This window comes from Ailuropoda melanoleuca, chromosome 4 (assembly GCF_002007445.2).
Source record: "Ailuropoda melanoleuca isolate Jingjing chromosome 4, ASM200744v2, whole genome shotgun sequence".
NCBI lineage: Eukaryota > Metazoa > Chordata > Mammalia > Carnivora > Ursidae > Ailuropoda > Ailuropoda melanoleuca.
This window is the reverse complement of record NC_048221.1, coordinates 1,317,349-1,340,044: the sequence shown is the minus strand read 5'-3', so window position 1 is coordinate 1,340,044 and position 22,696 is coordinate 1,317,349. Positions and strand designations below refer to the sequence as shown.

Sequence of the window (22,696 nt, the reverse complement as noted above, 5' to 3'; positions counted from 1 at the left end):
CCCTTTACTTCAAAGGGGTGCAGTCCGCAGCAGTAAACGTCATCTGTGAACTGGCCAGGCGCAACCCCAAAAACTACCTTTCCCTCGCTCCGCTGTTCTTCAAGCTGATGACCTCCTCAACCAACAACTGGGTCCTCATTAAAATTATCAAACTGGCAAGTGTCTCTCCCGATCTTCCCTTTTCTCGCCGAGTGAAAAGGCCCCAGTGTGTCCTGGGAGCACCCTGGGCGTGGGGGGGAGGGGTGGAGTCGGTGCGGTCTGTCCCTGCCCCGAGTGACCCGCCGGCCTCTCTCATCCCTAGTTTGGTGCTCTGACCCCCTTGGAGCCAAGGTTGGGCAAGAAGCTGATTGAGCCTCTCACCAACCTGATCCACAGGTGAGCCCTTGGCCCCCGCGTGACCCCGCCGTCTGGCACGCGCAGGGCTGCGCTCCCTCGGGCACGGGGACCCCGGGAGAGTCTTGGGATGGAGAAGCAAACACACCGTGTGATTTTGCTCCTGAGAGGGAGCTGTGCCGCCACGGCGCTCGCTGGCCCTGCTGGGACCCTGGGGAGCTGGTGCGTCCTTTCCCCGTGAATCAGTTTTGGAAACTGCAGCTGTAAAAGCAAAGGAAGAGAGAGCCCGTGGTTGCTCTCTAGCTCACGAGGAGCCCTCGGCCGTCTGCTGGAAGAGCTGTAGACAGCTGTGTCCCTCGCCGTTTCTGGAATGTTGCAGGAGCTCCCGCACCACTCGGGGGCCTGTGCTTGCGTCGGGGGGGCTAAGTAGCAGACGGCACAGCAGATCCTGCTCCCAGGTCCCCCGGGGCGGGGGTGGCCATGGGCGACAGGAGGAACTGGGGCCTTGAGGCTGGGCCTCCGTCCCCAGGCTCATGAGCGGACCGGACAGTGAGGGATAATTGGGTGGACAGGCGCTTGGGCTGGGGACGTCTTTGGTTTTGAACACCCACCATTCCTGAGTGAGTGGTGCAGCGCTGTGGTTTCCAGAGGGGATTAACAGGAGGCCATCGGTCTAGTGACCACGGATATGGATGGGCTGATGGCCCCTGCTCTCTGGGACACGCGGCAGCCACACCCTTGGGTTTGGGTGACTTGGGATCCAGAGTGTCACCTGTGAGGAGGTCAAAATGGAGTAGACACACCTGGTGTCTTCCCATGGCAGTCGCCCTGGGCCGTGCCTGCCACGTCCCCCAGACACCCCTGGCAGTGGCACGGCAGCCATGGCCTTCTGTGCTCTGCTTGCCTGTGTGCGGCCACGCTCACTGCCCCCTGCGTCCCCCCACGGTGGAGCCAGGTGGTGAGGTCTTAGGTTGGGAGAGACGTTGAGGGGAGTTGGCTTTCCTTTACGGGAATCACAATGGAAAGTTCCAGGAATGGGCTCAACGGGTGGGAGTGTCAGAGGCCCCCATTGGCAGTTAGGGAGGCTCGTGTCCCTTGGAGAATGCTGCTGACCCAGGTGACAGTAGTGTGCAGGGGTTGCCAGCTCCTGCCCCAGCCCTGCCTCGGACTCGGCGGGGGGAAGGGTAGGAGGGGGTGGCAGACATGGGCCTTCCCTTCATTTCTCAGGTGTCCTGGTCCTCACGCCTTTGCTCTTCTTCCTCCTCCAGCACATCTGCCATGTCCCTTCTCTACGAGTGCGTGAACACCGTCATCGCAGGTGAGGGGCTGGCCACGGGGTCTAGGGCAGGTGGCTGTGTCACGTGGAAGGCCCTCCCTGCTCCCACCCTGGGCGCCAAGGTGGGGCCCCATGGTGCAGAGAGCATCCCAAGCTCCTTCGCCCCATATCTTTGCCGCCCCTTGGAGGCGTGGACGGCTTGTGGCACACCTGCCAGTGAGACCGTTTTTCCTTGAGGACTTTAGAGCAAGTCTTAGGCACCATGCTATCCCCCGTACATTCTTAAGCATAGGAACCCACTACAAAAAGTTTTCACGAGATGGGGCCAGAAGGCCTCCTGAGTCTTGGAGTCCTGCCGGTTTGAGTCAGTCTCCAGCCAAGGGCCACACAGAGCATTGGCTGACGTGTTTCTGCACGCTTGGCAAGTTGAGCCCCTGTCCACGTTATTTGTTGGAGCCAGAGTCATGGCCCACGGGGTTCACCTCCTTGCTGCCTGCCTATCTGCCCGAAGCTGTTGGGAAGCCGGCCTTATGGTTCCTCCTCAAGGCCCTGTGGGCTGCCTGAAATTCAGCCGTTCCCAGGAAGCTGGCCCAGGGCCACGCTCCGGGATTAGAGCTGTGTGGGCCCTGAGGCTCAGTGACACGGAGGGAGAGGAAGGGTGGACATTTGGGGCCGGCCGGTGCCCAGAGGCAGCAAATGCAGGACCTGGAGAGCAAGTCTCTGGAGTGGTCAGTGGGGGAAACCGGGGTGTGGCAGGATCAGTCTGTCCTTGGTGATGGGCAAGGGGCTTGGGGGCATAGGGCAAGGCAGCAGGCCTGGCACACGGCACCTGAGACCCAGGTGGTTGTAAGCACCAGGCAGGTGGGGCTGGCCTAGGCTCTGCGGACCTGCCCTGGATGGGGTGCCTGCTGTGGGACTGTGGCCTGTACTCCCAGCCATAGAGACCCAGCAGCCAGATGCCATCCCTTAAACCAGCCTCTCCAGGAGAGCAGTTGGGCCAGCAGTTCCCGGCATGCTGGCGTGTGTGTGGTGTCCCGGAGCCCACAGTGGATGCATGTGTGGGCCTCTGCACGTGGGTGAGGCCTGGCGAGTTCCGACACGAGTTTTCTGTTTCAGTTCTCATCTCCCTGTCCTCTGGCATGCCTAACCACAGCGCTAGCATCCAGGTACGTCTCCAGGCGCGGACACCGCGGCTGCAGTCGGGCGCGGCCTGGGGAAGGATCTGGGGGATGTGCCGGCCTGCCCCACCTCTGCTCCATCATTCACGCGTGGTGCCTGCACTGGGCCCTTGCCAACCTTTCTGTGAAGTTGACAAGTTGCGGGGGTGGGGTGGACACAAACATGAGTGCCCCCAGAAGCCACTGGGGTGTCCGTGTGTGTGGCAGTGGGCGTTCCCCAAACATGTGTCCCTGTGGGTGCTGCAGGCAGCCTTGCTTGCATGGTGGGTGCTGCACCAAGTGGGGCTCAGTGTCCTTTGTCCCTCCCTGGCCCCAGGGCCTCTGGGCCGGATCAGGCTGTGAGGTGGGCCTGGGGTCACTGACTTCACTGTGGCCTCAGGAGGCGTGACCCGTGTCGCCTTCCTTCTGCAGCTCTGCGTTCAGAAACTGAGGATATTGATAGAAGACTCCGATCAGAACTGTGAGTTCCGCCGTAGGTGCAGCGCCGAAGCCTTTGCGGTGCTGGGGCTCTCGGCCGCGTAGGAAACCAGACGCTCACACTGCCCTGCTTTGCGGTCCCGTGTGTGCAGCGTGACACTGGGGCTTCCAGAGCGTTCTCAACAAACCAGCTTCTGTCGGCACAGCTGCAGCCCCGCGCCCGCCCTCCGCTGCCGTCTGCCAATAAAACTTCCCATGTGCGGCCGGGATGGTTTCGGAGTGTGGGCCGTGTGCCGTGTCCATGGGGAGGTGGGGCCTGGGCAAGGTTCTTTTTTTTTTTTTTTTTTTAAGATTTCATTTATTTATTTGACAGAGATAGAGACAGCCAGCGAGAGAGGGAACACAAGCAGGGGGAGTGGGAGAGGAAGAAGCAGGCTCATAGCAGAGGAGCCTGATGTGGGGCTCGATCCCATAACGCTGGGATCACGCCCTGAGCCAAAGGCAGACGCTTAACAGCTATGCCACCCAGGCGCCCCCTGGGCAAGGTTCCTTAGCAGGATGTGGCTCCTCCAGGCCCCAGAGGGCTCCGGGAGGTGCTGTGCACGCACAGCAGGGAGGTCAGTGGCAGGTCTCGGGGAGGCCCAGAGCCACTGGTGCCCTCTCCTCTGGGGTCTCCTGGGAGCGCCCATTCCTGCTGCGATGCCTGCGGCTTTCCTGGCGTCGACAGAGCACCTTAGTTTCTGGTGATCCTGGTGCTTTTCCCGACAGGCATGACATAACCCCTGTGCGCCTTGCTCACTCGCCTGCCTGCGATCATTCGTAGAGTGTTCCGCGTGGGTTCCAGCCATTCACACGCCCTGGAGCTTGGGGGCAGTGGCAGGGGCTGCTGAGGACTGTGCCTTTTCAGTCCGGATCTTTTCGTCCAGAGCAGGGAAGGGCTCCCGTGCCTGGCCTGCGCAGGGCTGGATAGTAACTTTTCTCAGCTTTGCAGACCCGGCAGCGTTTGCTGCCGTGGCAGTGGGAGGCACGGCCTGTGTGGGGGGCGTTCACAGAACCGGGCTTCGAGTCGGACGTGGCCTGTGGCCTGCAGTTCACCACCCAGGCTTTAGACGCTTGTGTGTTTGGGTCGGTCAGGGGCAGACAGTGGCGCCCGGCATGTGTGAGGTCACTGGGACTTCTCTCCCTGCACCCAGTGTGCCACTTAGGATCCCTGGGGGCCCGCGTGCGGCTGGTTCTGACCATGCCTAGGTTGTCCGGCTAGGGCTGCAGACCCGGCCTCGCTCTGTGTGCAGGCCCCGAAGCCTGTGAGGGCGCGTCCAGGTTAACTGCATCTCGCCGTCTCCGCAGTGAAGTACCTGGGCCTGCTGGCCATGTCCAAGATCCTGAGAACACACCCCAAGTCCGTGCAGGCCCACAAGGACCTCGTCCTGCAGTGCTTGGACGACAAGGACGAGTCCATCCGCCTGCGGGCCCTCGACCTCCTGTACGGAATGGTGTGTGCCCCGCCCCTGGCCTGCCGCGCCGCCGCAGACCGCCCGGCCCCGCCCTCACCAGCTCCTCCCTGCCCCCAGGTGTCCAAGAAGAACCTGGTGGAGATCGTCAAGAAGCTGATGAGCCACGTGGACAAGGCGGAGGGCACGACCTACCGCGACGAGCTGCTGACTAAGATCATCGACNCGCCCTCACCAGCTCCTCCCTGCCCCCAGGTGTCCAAGAAGAACCTGGTGGAGATCGTCAAAAAGCTGATGAGCCACGTGGACAAGGCGGAGGGCACGACCTACCGCGACGAGCTGCTGACTAAGATCATCGACATCTGCAGCCAGTGCAACTACCAGCACATCACCAACTTCCAGTGGTCCGTGCCCCTCAGCGCGGGGGGGCGGGTGCCGGCGCCAGGGGCGCACCTCAAGGGCTCCCTCCCGCAGGTACATCAGCGTCCTGGTGGAGCTGACCCGGCTGGAGGGCACCCGCCACGGCCACCTCATCGCGGCGCAGATGCTGGACGTGGCCATCCGCGTGAAGGCCATCCGCAAGTTTGCCGTGTCGCAGATGTCCGCGCTGCTCGACAGCGCACACCTGGTGGCCAGCAGCACCCAGCGCAACGGCATCTGCGAGGTGCTGTACGCCGCCGCCTGGATCTGCGGGGAGTTCTCTGAGTGAGTGGCACCAAGGGCCGCCCGCCTTCCCCTGGGGAGAGGTGTGCTGGCAGACTGTGTCCCCGGGCTCCTGGCAGCTGCCCCCATCTCTTTTTCCTGGGGTTTTTCTCTGCTGAAAGAGCTCCTTTAAGTACACGTTTCCCACCCCGAGAACGGGTGAGAAGCCAGTCCCGGTGGCCCAGGACGGCTGCGTCTTTCCCCAGCTCTTCTCTTTTCCTTGCCCGTTGCGGCCACGGACGGTCTGTCACCCAAATGGTCCTGTCGGTTTGCTTTTGTTTGCTCTTTTTCTCAGCGTTTTTTTCCCCATGGCTACTCCGTGATTGTCCCTTCGTCGCCGTGGGTTCTTCCTTAGAGTTCTCCCCCTCTCTCCTCCCCCACATGGGGGAGTGCACACATGGGACTCCTATAGCGGGGCGGCCCAGGGCTGGCAGCCACGGGTGGCGTGCTCATCAGGCCCTCCCTGTCCGCAGGCACTTGCAGGAACCCCACCAGACCCTCGAGGCCATGCTGCGGCCCAAGGTCACTACCCTGCCCGGCCACATCCAGGCCGTGTACGTGCAGAACGTGGTCAAGCTCTACGCGTCCATCCTGCAGCAGAAGGAGCAAGCTGCGGAGCCAGAGGCGGCCCAGGACGTCACCCAGCTCATGGTGGACCGGCTGCCGCAGTTTGTGCAGAGCGCGGACCTGGAGGTCCAGGAGCGGGTCAGTGTTTCACGGAGCGCTCGCGCCTCTGGAGGAGCCCATGTCTCGTGCTTGTGTCTTCCCAACAGCGGTCAATTTTGCTTTTCCCCAAGGGCAACTTGGAGAAATACGTTCTCCGGGGCTCCACCCCAGCCCGGGGATGTGCGGGGGGNCAAGGGCAACTTGGAGAAATACGTTCTCCGGGGCTCCCACGAGACAGTGAACAAGAGGGAGCCACTGTGAGGGTGTGTCACTGGCCTTTGAGGGGAGCATCCGGTTGGCAGTGGTTTTCTGGGTGGGTGAGGACCGGGGTTCTTGCTACGGGGAGAGCTGGTTTGGCACATGCTGGTGCCCGGTGGGCGACATAGGACCCTGTTTTCCAAACCACACGTGAGCGTTGAATGTCGCTTGGTGGGCCCTGGTGCTCCACGGTCGAGGGCAGCTGTGCGACGTTAACCCAGCTGGTGGCCGTGGTCCCCTAGCCCTGCGTCACACCGGGAGCCACGCTCGGGCGGAGTCCTAAGCCGGGGCCCACAGAGGACAACAGCACAGAGGTGCCTCGGTGCGTCCTGGAAGCAGGTGCTGTGGGTCGCTGGGGCCGCCCAGGCCTGTCCGAGTGGTTCTCTTGGACGACGGTGCCTTCTCTGCTCATGACCCCCACGTCTTATTTGTGGGCTGGTTTCTTCCTCAGTGGACGCGTCCGCAGAGCCCACGGCTTCTGGGAGCCTTCCAGATGTTCTCAGCAGGGTTCAGGCAAGGGGCTTCCATGCTTGCCTTCCTCGGGCTGGGCATCCGTGTGTTCTGAGCAGTGAGCCGCAGTGCCTGGTGACCTTCAGGGCCAGTCCTCTGTGACCCCCTTGTGACTCCCCTGTGGTCCCCTCAGGCGTCCTGCATCTTGCAGCTGGTCAAGCACATCCAGAAGCTTCAGGCTAAGGACGTGCCAGTGGCAGAAGAAGTGAGCGCCCTCTTTGCTGGGGAGCTGAATCCGGTGGCCCCCAAGGCACAGAAGAAAGTTCCGGTTCCCGAAGGGTGAGCTGTGCAGCTGGTCAGAGGTCCTGGGCCAGGGTGGCAGGAAGGACAGTGAGAGCGGAAGTGCAGCAGGGCGTTCGCTGGCGTCTCTGTCCCTGGTAGCTGTGATCTCAAGTAGCAGCTTAGCGCCATCCTTGTCTCCAAGACGCCAGGGGTGTTCCTGCTTCATGTGCTGCCATGAGCGTCCAGGGCTGGCACGCAGGCGTAGCTGCCCTGTGACCTCACCGTGTCTCATAGCCTGGACCTGGACGCTTGGATCAACGAGCCGCCGTCAGACAGCGAGTCCGAGGACGAGAAGCCCAAGGCCATCTTCCACGAGGAGGAGCCGCGCCCCGCCAAGCCGCGGCAGCTGGAGGCTGACGAGGAGGAGCTGGCCCGGGTGAGCAGCGGCTGCACGGAGGCGGGCTTCATTCCCGCCGGGGCCCCAGGGGCAGGTGGCACGGCTCGGAGCACTCTGAAACCTAAGCCCACGGGTGGCTGTGCTAGTCCTGGCAGAGCTGGGGTTGGTCCTGTGGTCCTCCAGGGAGCAGCAAGCGACCCTTTGAAGTCTGGGTTGGGTTTTGGGTTGGGAAATGAGAAGCGGCTTCTCTTGAGCCCATAGCCCCTCGGAGAGAGCCAAGGGGGCCTGACCTGGTGTCTGGGGGCTTCTGCTCCGTTCTTCCTGGGTGCAAGATTTACAACTTGCAGTATTCAGAACAGATAGCACGTCCCCCCAGCTCTTTGCCCCACTATGTCTGGCTCCTTTGTTTCTGAAATAAGAGGTGCCCCCCAGGAGCGCCTCCTTCCCTCTGGGCCCGTCCTGCCTTCCTCCCACCTGTGTGCAGTCTGAGCCTTCAGCCAATGTGATCTGACTCCCAGCTCAGCTCTTCTTTGGAGCTGAACGGCTTTAGACAGCTCACCCAGCCTCTCCGAGCTGTCATCCTTGAAACAGAGATGGTCATCCCCACCTTCTGGGGTCATTCTTGACCTCATTCCTACTCTTGCTGTTGTCTTCCTATTGGCTGAGGGCTGACAGTAAAGCTCTGCGGCCTCCCAGCTCTGCCTGGGCCTGGAGCATGGAGGTGGCCCCCGCCTAGCAGGGAGGGTACATGTCGCACCTGCGTTAATGGACACGCACTTGCATCCTGTCCCTGCAGCGTCGAGAAGCCCGGAAGCAGGAACAGGCCAACAACCCATTCTACATCAAAAGTTCCCCATCCCCCCAAAAGGTAAGGCTGGTTTCAAGTCGTCCTCGAGAGACAGTCTCCTCCTCCACACCTCCCAGGGCCCCCATCCACGCTTGGGAGGACATCAGGGTCCTGTCTGCAGGACAGCACTTCGTTGCTGTGGTAGGTCCGTGTGGCCCAACTGCCCACAATACCCAGTAAAGGCAGCTGAACGTTCCAGATCTTAATCCAGGCAGTGCCCACTGCCCTCATCCACGCCCTCCAACCGCTAGGCTCCCCAGATGGACACGGCTGCACACATGGGTGCTCCCTTGGCTCCCTTCTCTTGGGATCGCCGGGTCACCTCATGACTCTGCTTAGCCTTCTCAGGGCCCACAGATGGCTCCTACCCGCCGTGCGCGACCTCACTGGCTCCTGTGACGTCTGGCTTTCTGACTGTAGCCATCTTGGTGGGCGTCCTAGTTCAGGCCTGCGTTGCTTTCCTAACTTGAAGTAGGCCATCTAGACAGAGTAACTGGACAGAAGTTTTACATCTGACTTGTGTTTTTTCACACCGACAGACCAGTCCCCCAGTCTGTAGGGAGCCACGCCCCCCAGCATGCCCTCTCGCACGTGCAGGGCCCCCAGCGGGATCCCGCACAGCCCAGGCTATCCACATGTTTCGTGGCACCCTCAGGAGTCCCCGTCCGTTCTTCCCAGTAATGTCTTGGTGCTTGCTTCTCCAGCGGTACCAGGACATGCCAGGTGTGGAGCACATACCCGTGGTGCAGATAGACCTCTCGGTGCCCCTGAAGGTGCCAGGCAAGTATTTGCACAGACAGTGTGAGCCCGGGGAGCCCCTGTCAGCGAGGGGGGTGGGGGCCGGGTCCAGTTGCCAGATGCTGTCAGGCCCGGCCTTGGAAGCCTCCAGCCCGTCATGCACGCTCTCGGCTACACCCCGTGCTGCCTCTTTGGCTGTGGTAGCCCCCAGCTTAGAGGGTGAATGGGGGGCACAGGCCACGGGCCTTTATGCTGGTGCTGTCTCGTTCCTTCCCCGAGCCCGAGCCCCCCGCCTACCCCTGCTGCTCTGGGCCTGTCGGCATTCAGAAAGCCTCTGCTCACCTCCCAGTGGCCAAAGGGGCAGTGCCCGCGAGTTCCCTCGCCTCGCTCCAGCACAGACCACGGTGGGCTCTCTCTGCTGAGCCGCTCGGGTCCCCCGCCCACACATGGCTCTCAGGGCTTGGGCTGGTCTGGGTGATGGCGGGGCCGCGGCCAAGCACGGGGCCATGTGCGCACCCACAGGGATGCCCGTGTCGGACCAGTACGTGAAGCTGGAGGAGGAGCGGAGGCACCGGCAGAGGCTGGAGAAGGACAGAAAGAAGAAAAAGAAGAAGGACAAGGAGAAGAAGGGCAAGCCGCGGCGCCACAGCTCGCTGCACACGGAGAGTGACGAGGACATTGCCCCAGCACAGCAGGTGGACATCGTCACCGAGGAGATGCCCGAGGTCAGCCCCCGGGGCACCCCGACTCTCACGCCCCTGGCAGACATGAAGCAGGCCTCCTCCAGTGGGCCTCCCCATCACTGACTTTTTCTGTGGTGCAAGGAGGCTTGGAGACGGTGGCGCATCCCGACCTTGCTGCCTGCCCCAGATGAGATCCCCTCTTGAGTGCGGGCCTGGTTGTCCCTTTGTGAGAAGGGGGTGGGGGGGCTCCACAGACCCTTGGGGCCCGGGGCTGGATGGATTGGACGTAGAGTTCCTCTTTTCCTCAGAACGCTCTCCCTAGCGACGAGGATGACAAGGACCCCAACGACCCCTATAGGGCCCTGGATATCGACCTGGACAAGTAAGTGTGGGGGCAGGGCCGGGACTGCCCCAGGGCGCTGCGTGTTCTCCGTGTCCCTGTCCCCACACTCCGTGACCCGCCTGCCCCACCCCCAGGCCCCTAGCCGACAGTGAGAAGCTGCCTGTCCAGAAACACAGAAACACGGATACCTCCAAGTCACCTGAAAAAGAGGATGTCCCCGTCGTAGAAAAGAAGGTCAGGAAGCCCAAGAAGAAAGAGAAGAAGCACAGAGAGAAGGGACGAGAGAAGAGGGAGAAGGGGAAGGAGCAGAAGGAGGTACGTGGGCCCCGCAGAGCCCCCACACTGAACTTCACGTCCCTCCGTGTTTGCTCGTGTGGTCACACCAGGGGAAGGGCTGGGGGCTTTAAAGGAGCTTGCACTCGCAGGTCGTAGTGCTTTCTCACGGGCTGGTGTGGGGATGCCCGGGGCTGCTTGTTCTCCTGACGGTGAGGGAGCTGGAAGTGCCACCCTGGCCTCCAGCCCTGACATGGTGGTCAGCTCCCTGCACGCTTGGGTCCTGCTCAGCTGAAACTGTGGTCGGGGGTGGGGGCTACCCCATGCCCGTCTGGAGCCCGTCCTGCTGCTTAAGCCAAAGGCCTGTCTTCCTATGTTTTCAGGGCGAGGACCTCGATTTCTGGCTGTCCGCCACACCGCTGCCTGCTGCGGCCCCAGCCCCGGTAAGAGCCTGGGGGGCGGCCTGTGCCGTGCCGGCCCTGCATGTGCGGCCAGCAGCCTTGATAGATCTACCTCTCCGAGGCGTCCAGGGACACCTCCTCTGGGCTCTGCCTGCCCCGGGGGTGCGTGGATGTTGGGGCACCCTTGCACAGACCAGCCAGACTTGGGCCAGCCTTGTCCCACGCCTGCGGTCTGGCCCAGTCAGTGGCTGTAGGAACGTCCCTCAGCACAGAGCCCGCTACTCCTGAGCTGGGGGCAACCTTGAGCCGTTGCTTCCTGTTACGGATGGGGCCTGGGGGCGGGGCACTGACCCCACTCAGTGCCCCCAGCCTGCGTCAGGCCTAGCCTCCTCCCCTCTCCCAGCCACTTGCACTGTCTGGTGGCCACACACCTTGGTGCTGATCAAAGAGGCCGGGTCAGGATGTGGTGGGGGATGGAGGACACCCGGGCCTGGGCCTGGCTGCCCCATCGAGCCCCACCACCTGGCTCCGTTCAGGAAGAGCCTGGAGTGAATGCCGTCATCGCTGCCTCTAAGGAAGAGGGTGAGGAACCCGGGAGAGAGGAGCGGGGTGCCGAGGAGGATGAGGAGGATGAGCGGGACCCCGAGAAGGTGAGGGTGCCCACCCTGGCTGTCAGGGAGTGGGCTGTGTGGCTACGCTGAGGACTGGGGGGAGGAGGGTTGTTGCCTACTGCCTGAATCCCACGGGTGAGTGGGAGCCATCGGAGCCTTCGGGGTGGGGCTTCCCGTCTGTACAGTTCCGGGCTTCTGATTTCCACGACAGCTTGGTTGTTGCTCCAGTGCTGTAAAGCTCATTTCTTTAAGGTGGCATTGAGTTCAGTGGTATTGAGTACATCCGCAGGGTTGTACGGCCATTCTCTACTTCCAGAATATTCCATCACCCCAAAAGCAACCTTGTCCCCATCAGCCATCACTCCCCGCCCCTCCCCAGCCCCCACGAGCCCCCTTCACGTCCATGAAGGAGCCTCTTCTGGACATGTCACACACGTGGACTCACGCCTTGGGGACTTCTGGGTCTGGTTCCCTCCCTGAGCGTCGTGGGCTCAGGGTCCGTCCCCAGGGCAATGTGGGTGGGCGCCGCGCTCCTGCTTGCGGCTGTGGAACGTTCCCATGCGTGGTGGACACACTGTGTGTATCCGTCCACCCGTGAAGTTTTCACCTTCCGGTTGTCATGAATCTTGGTGTGAGCGGGGATGGGCAGGTTTCTTCGTGGACGGGTGTTCTCATCTGTCACGGGTGCAGCGCGGAGCTGGCGTCTGGGTTCTTGCTGGTCTCCTCGTGGGTTCCTACCTGTTGGGAGCGACTGTCCCACTGAGCGGTGGGCTCACAGGTCCTCGCCTCTTCCCCGCAGACCTGGGGCTTGCCACTCTGTCTGCCCTGCTGCATGTGCTCCTCAGCTTGGCTCACTGGGCCTGCGTCTCAAGCCACGTGCCTCCTGAGCCGCCCTAGCCTGTGCCATTCCTTGCTGGGCACCACTGGCCAGAGAAGTTTGACCGTTCACCCTGACTTGGTTGGTTGGTTTCAGAAATCTTCTAAGCGTAAGAAAAAGCAGCACAAGAAGGAGAAGGAGGAGAGATCTAAGGACAAGAAAAAATCCAAGAAGAAAAAGCCTCCCAGCGACGAGGCGGCAGAACCTGTCGAGAACGGAGCGCTCGATGAGGACCCTCTCCCGGTGAGGGCACTTCGCTTGCCTCCCACGGGCCCGAGGCGCCTCCACGGCCCGCCAAGGCCTCGACACACAGAGAGAGACCCAAGCCAAGTCTAGGAGCCGCGTCTGCGGGCCGGCGGGCAGTGGGGCCTCGGTGGGCACGGGTGGGCGAGCCCCGGGGGCTCTGGGCGTCAGGGAGGCGGTGGTGTCGCGTGGCAGGAGTCCCTGAGGCGCAGGCTCGTGTCGTCCAGGACCTGGCGGGGGTTTCCCGCCTGCAGCACTTGGCAGGTCGGAACGGGCCCTGTTGTGCGGGTGGCCGTCACCTTCGAGTTCTCGCTGGACGAAACTGAGTGTTTCCTTTGTTTCCAGCCCATGTCCAGCTACTGCCTCCTGGCTGAGAATTCCTACATCAAAATGGTGAGTGGCGTGGGTATTTGCGAGCACAAGGGGCTGGGGTAGGCTTCGGGGTCCTTCCTCTGGGTATGTGGAGGGAGGCTGCGAATATCTGGGTCCCGGGGCTCCTGCTCCCAGAGCCTCCCCCACTGGAGCCTGTCTGGGGGGAGGCACACGTGGGTACCTGCTGGTGGCCGCCAGGGGAGGAGCGGGAGGGGCTGGAACCCCGGGCAGCGCTGCAGTGCGGGTCCTTGTTAGGGGTTTCGTACTTTCTCTTCTCGGACATGAAGTTACATGTGCACAGCAAGTGTTGCTGGCGCTCCCCAGGCCCCTCGTGCAGGCCCGGGAGGGGGCGGTGGGGGGTGCAGGCTGACCCCGGCCTTGCCCCGCAGACATATGACATCCAGGGCAGCCTGCAGAAGGACAGCCAGGTCACCGTGTCCGTCGTCCTGGAGAATCAGAGCAGCAGCTTCCTGAAGAGCATGGAGCTCAACGTGCTGGATTCGCTCAACACCAAGCTGGCCCGGCCAGAGGGCTCCTCCGTCCACGACGGTGTCCCCGTGCCTTTCCAGTTGCCTCCAGGTGCGCGCGCCACCGGCAGGACGCCCGGGGTTTGCGCCGCTGCGGCTGCTCCTCCGCTCGGTCCGGGCCCCCCGTCCCCCCTCACCTGGCCTCCCTCGGGGGCGGGGCCCGGTCTTCTGACCAGGGCGGGCAGCACCCAGGACAGGCCCTGGCCGGGGTCGTGTCCCTGCCACCTGCCAGGGTGCCGGACGGCAGCCAGACCCCGCTCCTCCCCTCGCAGGCATCTCCAACGAGGCCCAGTTTGTGTTCACCATCCAGAGCATTGTCATGGCCCAGAAGCTCAAGGGGACCCTGTCCTTCATCGCCAAGGTAGCGGGGCTCGAGGCGGCGTCGGGAGCCCGCGAGACGGTGCCCCGCGCCCTGCTCATCTGTGCGCCCGCTCCCACAGAACGACGAGGGGTCGACCCACGAGAAGCTGGACTTCAAGCTGCACTTCAGCTGCACCTCGTACTTGGTCACGACACCCTGCTACAGGTGCGCGCCGTGCGGGTGCACGAGGCCGGCGTAGACCCCGCCTTACCCCCAGTCCCTCCGCGTGTGTCTGTGTCCCGATCTCTTGTTAGGACACTACACCGGTCGTGCTGGATTAGGGCCCTGTCTCCAAACACAGTCACATTCTGAGGTCCAGGGGTCAGGATCCAACATGGGAACTTGGCGGGGCACGGGTTAGCCCGTGACGTCTCACAGGACCTTCCGAGACCCTGAGCTGCAGGCACACGGGAGAGGTACCACCCAGAGGGGCCTGGGGAGCCTGCCCGGCATCAGCCTCCCTGTCCTGTGTCCTTGCCGCAGTGACGCCTTTGCCAAGTTGTTGGAGTCGGGGGACCTGAGCATGAGCTCAATCAAAGTCGATGGCATTAGTATGTCCTTCCAGAACCTTCTGGCAAAGATATGTTTTCATCACCATTTTTCCGGTAAGAGATGGGGCGTGGCTTTGAACGCCTGTGCGGTGGTCCCTCTGCTCCTGCCGGCCAGCGGCGGCCTCACCCGGGCCCTCTGTTGCAGTGGTGGAGAGAGTAGACTCCTGCGCCTCCATGTACAGCCGCTCTATCCAGGGCCACCACGTCTGCCTCCTGGTGAAGAAGGTGAGCCCCGGCCTGCACAGGCCCCCTGGCCCCTGCCACCCTGCTTCCGGAGTGACCCCGTGGCCTCGAGTCCCCTGGGGGTTCTTGGGTTCCCTCGGGCACTGGCAGCGTCATTGCAGTTGGGAGGTGCACTCCTCCTGCGTTTCCTGGGAGAGACTGTGTAGGTCCCGTTCCCTTGCTGCTTTACTCGGATTCAGCAGGGAAGCCTGCTAGGCCGGGGGGCGGCTCCTGCGCCAGGGCTCCGTCGGATTCAGCAGGGAAGCCGGCTAGGCCGGGGGGCGGCTCCTGCGCCAGGGCTCCATTGGATTCAGCAGGGAAGCCCGCTAGGCCGGGGGGGCGGCTCCTGTGCCAGGGCTCCATCTGCTGATTTTCAGGCTCTTGTTTCTCAGTGCAGGTCCTCGATTTACCTGCTCCCTCTCAGGTGAGCCCTGAAGGCATGTTTCCCTTTGCTGAGCTGCAGAATCCACATGGGCAGTCTTTGGTGGTCCTCTCCTCTCGCGTCCAAAGGGTCCCTGGTGGTGCCTTCCCTCGTTCCTGAAGTTGGCAATGTGTGTGTGTTCTCATTTCTCTTGGTCATCCTGGCGAGAGGTTTATCAGTTTCCTTAATTTTTTTTAATGACCTTTTTAGGGGCGCCTGGGTGGCTCAGTCAGTTGAGTGTCCAACTCTTGATCTCAGCTCAGGTCTCCATCTCGGGGGTCATGAGTTCAAGCCCCACATTGGGTTCCACGCTGGGTGTGGAGCCTACTTCAAAATAAAACAAAACTATCTTTTTAGAAACTTTGCTGTTTTTTAAGCCATAAGTCAATGCCGTGGAATTTTGTTCTTTCCTCTTTTCTGCCCACTGTGGGTTTATTTTGCTCTCTTGTACGTTGGTTTGGGTGGAAGCTGAGACTTTCCTTCTCTCATGTGAGGTTTAATCCTGTACGTTTTTCTCGAAGCAGCCCTTTAGCTGAACCCCACAAATTTTTATAGGTTCCACTTTCGTATTTCTGCACAGTTCACAACATTTTCTGATGTCTGCCCCCAGTTCTGTGACCCACAGGTTGCTTAAAAGTGTGGCGTGTTCAGTTTTCTAGTCCTGGTGTCTAGTCAATGCCCCTCTGGTGGGAGGACACGCTGCTTTTGTGCCCGGGCCTTTGGAAGGGTTAAGGTTTGTGGTCTGGCCGCGGACGTGATCGTTTGTGACGGGTGGCGTTCCGTGGCTGCGTGGACACGGCGAGTGCTCTGCCTGCGGAGCAGACGGCTTGTCGCTGTTGCTGGGCCCTGCTGGCGGGGGTCTCGACTCCTCTGGGCCCCTGTGGGCAGTGGCATGGGCTGCCTGTGCCCAGTGCGCTCAGGACTCGCTCTGTGTCTGCCAGCGGGTGTGCCGACAGAGTCACGGCCCTTTGACCTACAAACGTCCCTCTTCATCTCACGGGGTTTTCTCTGCCATCCAGCCCTTTGTGTGATGTCGGACAAAAAGCCCCTTCGGCTGTCTTGTGATTGGTGTCGATGCGGTGTGTCTGTCTCTTGCTGGCAGGAGTGCTCGCACGTGCCGTCCGTGGGGGCCACGTGTTCTTATGGCTGCGGTGCTGAGCCCGTGCTCGGGTTTCCTCCTGCTTCTTCCCCGTCTGTGCCTTCCAGTTCTCCCCTGGACTAGTTTTGCTGGGCCTTTCTCTTGGTGCTTTCAAATCTCACCACTTCCAGGGCGCTGGCCGGCTCAGCTGGGAGAGCGTCTGACTCTTGATCTTGGGGTCATGAGTTCGAGCCCCGCGTTAGGGGTAGAGAGGACTTAAAATCTTTAAAAAAAAAAAAAAACCTTTCAAGTAATGCCACTTCCTCTTGCCCGCCGAGCATTCTTGCAGAGCCCCTCCTGTCAACGCTTCCCGGTGGGAGGAGGCCATGTGCGGCCACGGCTCTGCATGCTTCTCTGGGCCGGCCGCCCGCAGCCTCCAGCAGCGTGTGGCCCGCCCCGGCCTTGACTGCTCTGGGTCTGTCTAGCTGTCGGGCATCTACTCACTTCTTGAATGTTTGTGTTTTTACATGTTTTGCAAAATTTTGGAAGTTTTCAGCTATTATTTAAATCATTTCTCCCGGCGCCTGGGTGGCTCAGTCAGGTTGAGTGTCCGCCTCTTGGTTTTGGCTCAGGTTGTGATCTCAGGGTCGTGAGATCGAGCCCCACATCAGGCTCCACACTTAGCAGGGAGTCTGCTTGGGATTCTCTCCCTCTTTCCCTCCCCGGCTCGCATGCCCACCCTCCCTTTCACTCAAATAAGTAAATCATTTTTTAAAACCCCTTTCTCGGCACTGGGTTCTGCATGCTGTCCCTGTGGTGTCCCAACGACAGGTGTCCCGGACGTGTGTTCCCATCCCTGGAGTGTCTGCAGCCACGCCTGCCCGCCCCCACCCTCTGCCCGTCGCGGCGGGGCTGCCCTGCGCCCGCCCGTGTGGCGTGATTCTCTCCTGTCGTAGCCATCTTCTGTCGGGCCCACCCGGTGGGCGTCCCGTGTAGAGGGCCGTGTGTTTGGATCTCCGTGGAAGGCAGGGTACTTGACATCGTGCACTTTTTCGCTGAGACGTTCTGTTTTTCTCTTCGTTTCAACAATGTTCGGGCTGCTCACTGCGGATCCTCACAGTTGGGTGCTTGCAGGCCTGTGTCGGATGCACCCGCAGCTGCCTTGTCCCGGCCTGGCTGTTTGAACTCTTTTCCGCCGAGCTGAGCCGGGGTCTCCTGGGTCTTTGGCTGCGGAGTAGCTCGGGGCCAGGTTAATGCTGTGCAGGTGTGAGCACAGGCTGCAGCTGCTGGACCTGTGGCTCTGGCGCACGTCTGTCTTCACGACCTCCGTCTTGCTTGTCAGGGTGGCCTGGCCGCGGTCCCCTGTGCGTGCACACGTGAAGGCGACATCCAGGCATCCTCGGTGCCGGGGAACCAACCCAGCGGCTCTTGGGACAGCCTCACTCGTTGCTACCCCGCTGGCCTCTGTGGGACCTTCGAGGCGCTGGGTGCTCCTCCGGTCGCCCCCACGAGGATGTGGGGCTTCGCCTGATGACCCCACTCTGACCAGCCCTAGCGTTCCCAGATAGGGGTTCTCCATTTCTGGTCTCGGTCCTCAGTCCACCGTGGGCTGCCCCGCACCTCGGCTGGTTACCTCGCTTGTCCCGGGCCGACACTCCATCTGACCCGGGGTCCCTCCCTCGTTTTGGTTCTCAGACGCCAAGGAAGGCGCCGAGAAACAAAGAATGAACATACTGTCATGAGGCAGGTAGTTCAAAATCCTGCGGTGGTTTTCCCTTTTGCAGGGGGAGAAGTCCGTGTCCGTTGATGGGAAGTGCAGCGACTCGACGCTGCTGAGCAACGTGCTAGAGGAGATGAGAGCCACGCTGGCCAAGTGCTGAGCCCGGCCCGCGGCCTCGCCGGGCGGCGCCCGCTGCTGACGTGGCGAGGTGACGTGTTGCGTTGATGTATCCTGTCCCTGTTTTTACTTTGACTCTTTGCACTCTTTGGCGAGACGCGCTGACGCCCCACCCTCCGCCAGGGGCTCGGGTCACTCGGCCGGCCACCCGAGAAGCAGGCACAAGCGCCGTCCGGGCTGCGGGCGCTCCGCAGGTGGCACAGAGTGGTGTGTCCTGCGTCCAGGAGGCCTTCCGAGTCTCACGAGTCCCCCGGACGCCCTGCCCGGGGGCACCTGCTCACTGCAGACATGCTCCCCTTCACCCTCCCGGCCGTGGGTCGGGACACCTGGTGGCCAGAGGGTCGTGCAGGCTGCTCTCTCTCGTGTTCGTGTGTCGGGTTGGGGGGCTGTCACCCACGGTGGCGGTCCAGTCAGGATCCCTGATGGAGCAGGACCTGGACCCCGTTGGTTTACGGTTTTTTTCCTGTTCAGTGAGGTGTGTGTCCGTCAGCATTGTTTGGAGAGTGGTGGGACTGTGGGGGATTCTAGGTCTTTCCTGTCGCTGAATGCTCCACGGGGTCTGTCCCGCGTCATGCCCGCAACTGCCAGGAAGGCGCACTCCTGGGGTGGCCCCGGCCCCTGGAATGTACCCCACGAGCGGGGCACGGGGACCCCGGACCACGCCCGTGAGATGCGCTTCCTCAGAGGCGATGGTCCTCAATGACGTAACTTCCTTTGACGAACACTGTCACTTTAGCATGTAGAGTAATTATTACAGAATCCTGTGTGGTGATTCTAGAACCTCAGAATTGTATGATGTGTTATATAAGAATTGATTTGCTATCGACATTCCCGGATAAAGGAGAGACAGACATATCACGCTGCTGTAATGATTTTGTGTCAAGATGATCCAATAAACTTGTAAAACAGACGTTTATCTCTTGGATGTCTTGGCCCACGCCAGTGGACCGCCTCGCAGCCAGGGACTCCAGACAGTGCTTGAGCGGTCGGGGCCTGGCTGGGGGTCCTTGTCCCCTCCTGCCCATGCGCCCTTCCCCTCGTGAGGGCAGTGATGTCAGCCCCATACACCACCCAGGCCCCTGAGCTTCGGTGGTGTGGCAAGGAGCTGCCTGACCCATGGGCTCCGGAACGCCGACCCGCAATACGCTGTGGCCATGCCCTCCCTCCCTTTCCCAGGGGACCCCAGCTAGTAAGGGGCATGTGGGTGAGCTGAGGAACAGATGCTGGCAGGCAGGCCCTGCTCGTTCTAATTTGCCATGTTTCCACTGGCTTTACTGACACCACGTGGGCAAGGGACCGCTCAAGATGAGTAAGGCTGGGTTAGCAGACGGAAAGCCGGATCAAGTCTAGCTTGAGTCGCAGCTGGGAGAGTACGGAGCCGGAGCACAGACAAGCCCCCGTGGGAGACGGGCCTTGGGCAAACCCCCACCACCTGTGTCCCTGTTTGATAACCATCCGTCCAGAAGCACCAGCCACAAGGCGTTTCAGCCCTTCTCAGTGGAAACAGCGTGTCCCATATGGTGCCTGGCCCCTTGCCTCCCTCACCCGGGCCAGGAAAGGCAAGCACTGAGGTGACAGACCCCACGTTGACGGAGCAAGGGCAGCGCTGGCCCCACCACCAGCCTGCGTTCCCAACACCCATCCTCTTTGGATGGGCGCTTGGCCCATGAGATTGCTGTTCTCCACAGCCCGCTGGCATGTCACTCCCCACGTGCCCTGCGGACTTTTCCTGACCTGGATGGACTGCTGCCGGAACCACTTCCAGACACAAGGCCACCTTCTGGCAGGACTCTGGCCCCCAAGTCCCCTGCTTGTCTACCGAGCAGATCAAGCCGTTGGGGCCTCTGGGAGCCACATGGAGGCTTTGCAGAAGAAAACGATGCCACGGGACAGTTCCTGTGCTCCTCTGGTTCCGGTTTAGCCCAATGTGGCGGGAACCCCAAGAGGCACCACAGCTAGCCCTGGTTTTCACCAAACTGCAGTCTCGCTTTGAGTCCTCAGGAGCACCCACCGCCCCATGACCAGGATGTGCCTCGCCTGGGGCCCCAGCCCGTCGCCCTAACAAGGACTGCTCGGTGATGGGACATGTCAGGGACATTTAATCATTGAATCTAATAGCTCTGTGACCCCGCCCGACAAAGCCGCATCCCCCTCCCCGGGGCCCCCGGGCTCTGATGGGAGTGCAGGGACTCGGGGCAGCAGCAGGCCTGCTCCATGGGGTCAGGCTGGGACAGTCCAGCTGAGTCCTGGCTCCACCTCAAGGCTAGGGCCGGTGTGGCGAACCCGGTGGTCCTCAGTGCTGTGTCAGGCACTCGGAAGCATTTTCTAGAGTCAGGTTGGCCAGGTGTGGGGGCTCAAGACACGTGAAGCTTGGTGATATCAGACTGTTGGGGAGACAGGGGTGCCCTCAACCCTTCTGTCCCTGCTCCACCACCCCCCAGCCAGGCTCTTTGCTGGGGCCCTGGGGCCTGTGACAGGGCTGCAGACAAGACCCTCAAAGCTCAACGTGGAGGCCCAGGCCTGTTGTCATCTTCCCAACAGCATTGGGGTCACGCCCAGCACTCCCACAACAGGCCGCAAAAGCTGAGTGGGGGGGACTTGGGCAAAATGGCCATTGGGTTTTGATCTCTGGCTTAGGCTCAACCCTTGCCTACCGAGCTGCACCCCCCCCCCAAGTCCTCGCAGCCTCCCTCTGGGCCACTCACAAGGCTGGAGTGGTTCTGTGCATCCAGGGAGGAGGGGCTGATGTTTATTCATGAAGGGATCACTTGGGTGTGGTTGCAGAGGTGACCGCAGGCTTGTCCCCAGTGCAGAGATCCCTGCCGGCTGCGTCTGCCCTACCCAACCCCTCCCTGTCCGTCCCCACTCCCTTTCAGAAAGCCCGGCCAGGGCTTTAGAGAGGACAGGCCGCGGGCGGTGGGGGCAGGGGGTGGCTTACCTGGTGTTGCTGTCCTGTCTGAAAGACACGACAGGGTCTCACTTAGCCCCAAGCTTTGGGGCCTGTGGCCCCTGGGTCCCTCCACTACGGCAAATCCGTCATGGGGGGCCCTCGCCAGCTCTGACCACTGTCCTGCCCCCCTTGTGCCAGCTGAGCCCAGAGCCGCTCACAGAAGGAAGGGCTGGGGTCCCGAGCACTGGAGGCAGGTGCAGCATCCTGCGGCCGCCTCGGCTCCTACTCACCCACAGGGCTTACAAGCGCACTGCCTCTGACAAAACTCACGTACTTGTGCCACTTATTTCTACAACGACAGCAGGGTTGGACTCGGGCCGGCAGGGCCGGAGGTCAGGGCGCCCTCCCAGAGCCCGTCCTCCCCGACTCACATGTACAGGAGGAGGCCCCGCACGGCTGTTTCCCACTCTGCTGAAGACCTGCGGGCGCACAGGGCGTGGCGATGGGGAGGCCTCGGGCCGGAACCCTGCCCTCCCCAGGTGCTGGAAGGCCAGGCAGGGGCGGAGGAGGGTCCCAGGCTGCCCCTCCCCTCCCCACCTCAGCCTGAGCCCTACTCGCAGTTGTAGCCAAAGCAGACGACGTGCGAGTCGGTGCAGTTGGTGCAGGAGATGGTCTTGTACTGAAAGATGCCTGCAACATAGGAGAGGCAGCCGCAGGCTCCCCCACCTCGGCCTCCAGGGCCGCCACCACCGCTGGGCCCCACAGGCTGCACGGGGGCTCACTCACCACAGTGACGCTGACAGTCAATGCGGCCTGTTGGGGGACAAGAGGGCCAACCTGTCTGTCCCCTGCTCCAGCCCACCCTTCCTGCCCTGCCCCAGGCTCGCCCAGGGTGGCGCTCAGCCGGGGATGGAGCACACTGCGGTTGGAGGGCAGCGGCAGTACTCACCTGGGCCTGCAGGGACGGGCCAGGGCAGGTGGCAGGGAGGGGTGGGGCTCATCTGTGATGCCTTGCTGCTGCCCACGGGATGGAAGGGGCCCTGCCTCGGGGAGCTGCCCTTCCTCCCGTTTGCGCTTGGAGCCGGACACACCCTGTCCGACGACCCCACGCCGGGGGCCCCCAACCTCCAAGGGACTTCTGAAATACTCCCGTGGCCCTCCCCCTCCCACTCCCGGGCCCTTCCTGTGCTCACTTTCGATGATGGCATTTTGGATGAGGTGCACCTGCTCCCGAAAGATGGCTCGCAGCTCATTCGGGAAATACCCTGACGGGGGTGGGCAGGAGGGAGGTCAGGCTCGCGCGGTGGGCGAAGCGGGACCGTCTCGGTTTCTCGCGCGTGGCGGCCGCTCGCTTACCGGGGAAATACATTTTCCCCTGGTACAGCTGATCCATTTTCTGGTACACGGCGTTCGCCACTCGGTCCAGCTTCTCCCGGGCTGGAGGCGGGAGGCGAACGCAGGTGAGCGGCCCGGGCCGGGGGTCTGGCGCGCCCGGGCCGGCCCACCCCCTCTCCCCGCACTCACTGATCTCCGCGGGGATGGCCAGGTGCAGCTCCTTCATCGTGTCCTGGCTCCAGTCGGTGAGCAGCGAGCCCGACACGGGGATGTCGCCCACCCACCAGGACTTGAGGTTCACGTGATGGCGGTAGAAGGAGAACTTCTCCGAGAAGTTGCTGTGGCAGTGCAGGCAGCCGCGGGCCAGCGCCGCGGTCAGGCCCAGGCACAGTAGCAGGGCCATGGCCCGCCCTCGCCCGCCGCCCGCCAACCAACGACGCCTCCCGGGCCACGTCCCCGGCGCAGGCCCCGCCCCTCCCCGCAACGGACAACCGCTGGCCCCGCCTCCGGGCCCGCCCACGAGCCGCCCCTCCCAGGGGAGGCTTCGACCCCGCCCCCAGGCCGCGCCCCACGCCTGCGCCCACGGCAGGCTCAAGCTCCTCCCTCCGGGCTGGCC

General features: G+C 62.3%; 2 protein-coding genes across 6 annotated transcripts in view; one reads left to right on the top strand and one right to left on the bottom strand.

Annotated features, from left to right (window-relative positions):
* The window catches only part of AP3D1 (adaptor related protein complex 3 subunit delta 1), a 39,397-nt gene extending 20,632 nt beyond the window's left edge, over positions 1-18,765 (top strand). For 2 of the 5 annotated variants that reach the window (XM_034657415.1, XM_034657419.1), the window contains 26 exons: positions 16-155; positions 302-375; positions 1,602-1,651; positions 2,726-2,775; positions 3,199-3,247; positions 4,552-4,697; positions 4,911-5,059; positions 5,130-5,360; positions 5,831-6,062; positions 6,925-7,070; positions 7,308-7,449; positions 8,207-8,278; positions 8,962-9,037; positions 9,518-9,720; positions 9,987-10,060; positions 10,156-10,336; positions 10,678-10,737; positions 11,232-11,345; positions 12,280-12,426; positions 12,772-12,819; positions 13,188-13,377; positions 13,598-13,686; positions 13,766-13,851; positions 14,170-14,291; positions 14,383-14,462; positions 16,790-17,643. In XM_034657415.1, coding sequence (XP_034513306.1) covers positions 16-155; positions 302-375; positions 1,602-1,651; positions 2,726-2,775; positions 3,199-3,247; positions 4,552-4,697; positions 4,911-5,059; positions 5,130-5,360; positions 5,831-6,062; positions 6,925-7,070; positions 7,308-7,449; positions 8,207-8,278; positions 8,962-9,037; positions 9,518-9,720; positions 9,987-10,060; positions 10,156-10,336; positions 10,678-10,737; positions 11,232-11,345; positions 12,280-12,426; positions 12,772-12,819; positions 13,188-13,377; positions 13,598-13,686; positions 13,766-13,851; positions 14,170-14,291; positions 14,383-14,462; positions 16,790-16,954 — 3,116 coding nt within the window. In that variant the 3' untranslated portion in view covers positions 16,955-17,643. Of the gene's footprint in view, positions 1-15; positions 156-301; positions 376-1,601; positions 1,652-2,725; positions 2,776-3,198; positions 3,248-4,551; positions 4,698-4,775; positions 4,872-4,910; positions 5,060-5,129; positions 5,361-5,830; positions 6,063-6,924; positions 7,071-7,307; positions 7,450-8,206; positions 8,279-8,961; positions 9,038-9,517; positions 9,721-9,986; positions 10,061-10,155; positions 10,337-10,677; positions 10,738-11,231; positions 11,346-12,279; positions 12,427-12,771; positions 12,820-13,187; positions 13,378-13,597; positions 13,687-13,765; positions 13,852-14,169; positions 14,292-14,382; positions 14,463-16,789; positions 17,644-17,742 lie in introns of those variants that run through there. The other 3 variants (XM_034657416.1, XM_034657417.1, XM_034657418.1) reach the window with 3 other exon arrangements.
* A 1,169-nt stretch (positions 18,766-19,934) lies between these two features.
* Positions 19,935-22,690, bottom strand: IZUMO4 (IZUMO family member 4). Its single transcript, XM_011233192.3, has 10 exons — positions 22,270-22,690; positions 22,102-22,182; positions 21,939-22,010; positions 21,532-21,558; positions 21,360-21,435; positions 21,177-21,224; positions 21,080-21,094; positions 20,794-20,811; positions 20,561-20,575; positions 19,935-20,239 (listed from the first exon to the last, which is right to left on the bottom strand). Exons 1-10 carry the CDS (start codon positions 22,481-22,483, stop codon positions 20,149-20,151), a joined length of 657 nt encoding a protein of 218 aa, XP_011231494.1. The 5' UTR covers positions 22,484-22,690; the 3' UTR covers positions 19,935-20,148.
* Between the last annotated feature and the right edge of the window lie 6 nt (positions 22,691-22,696).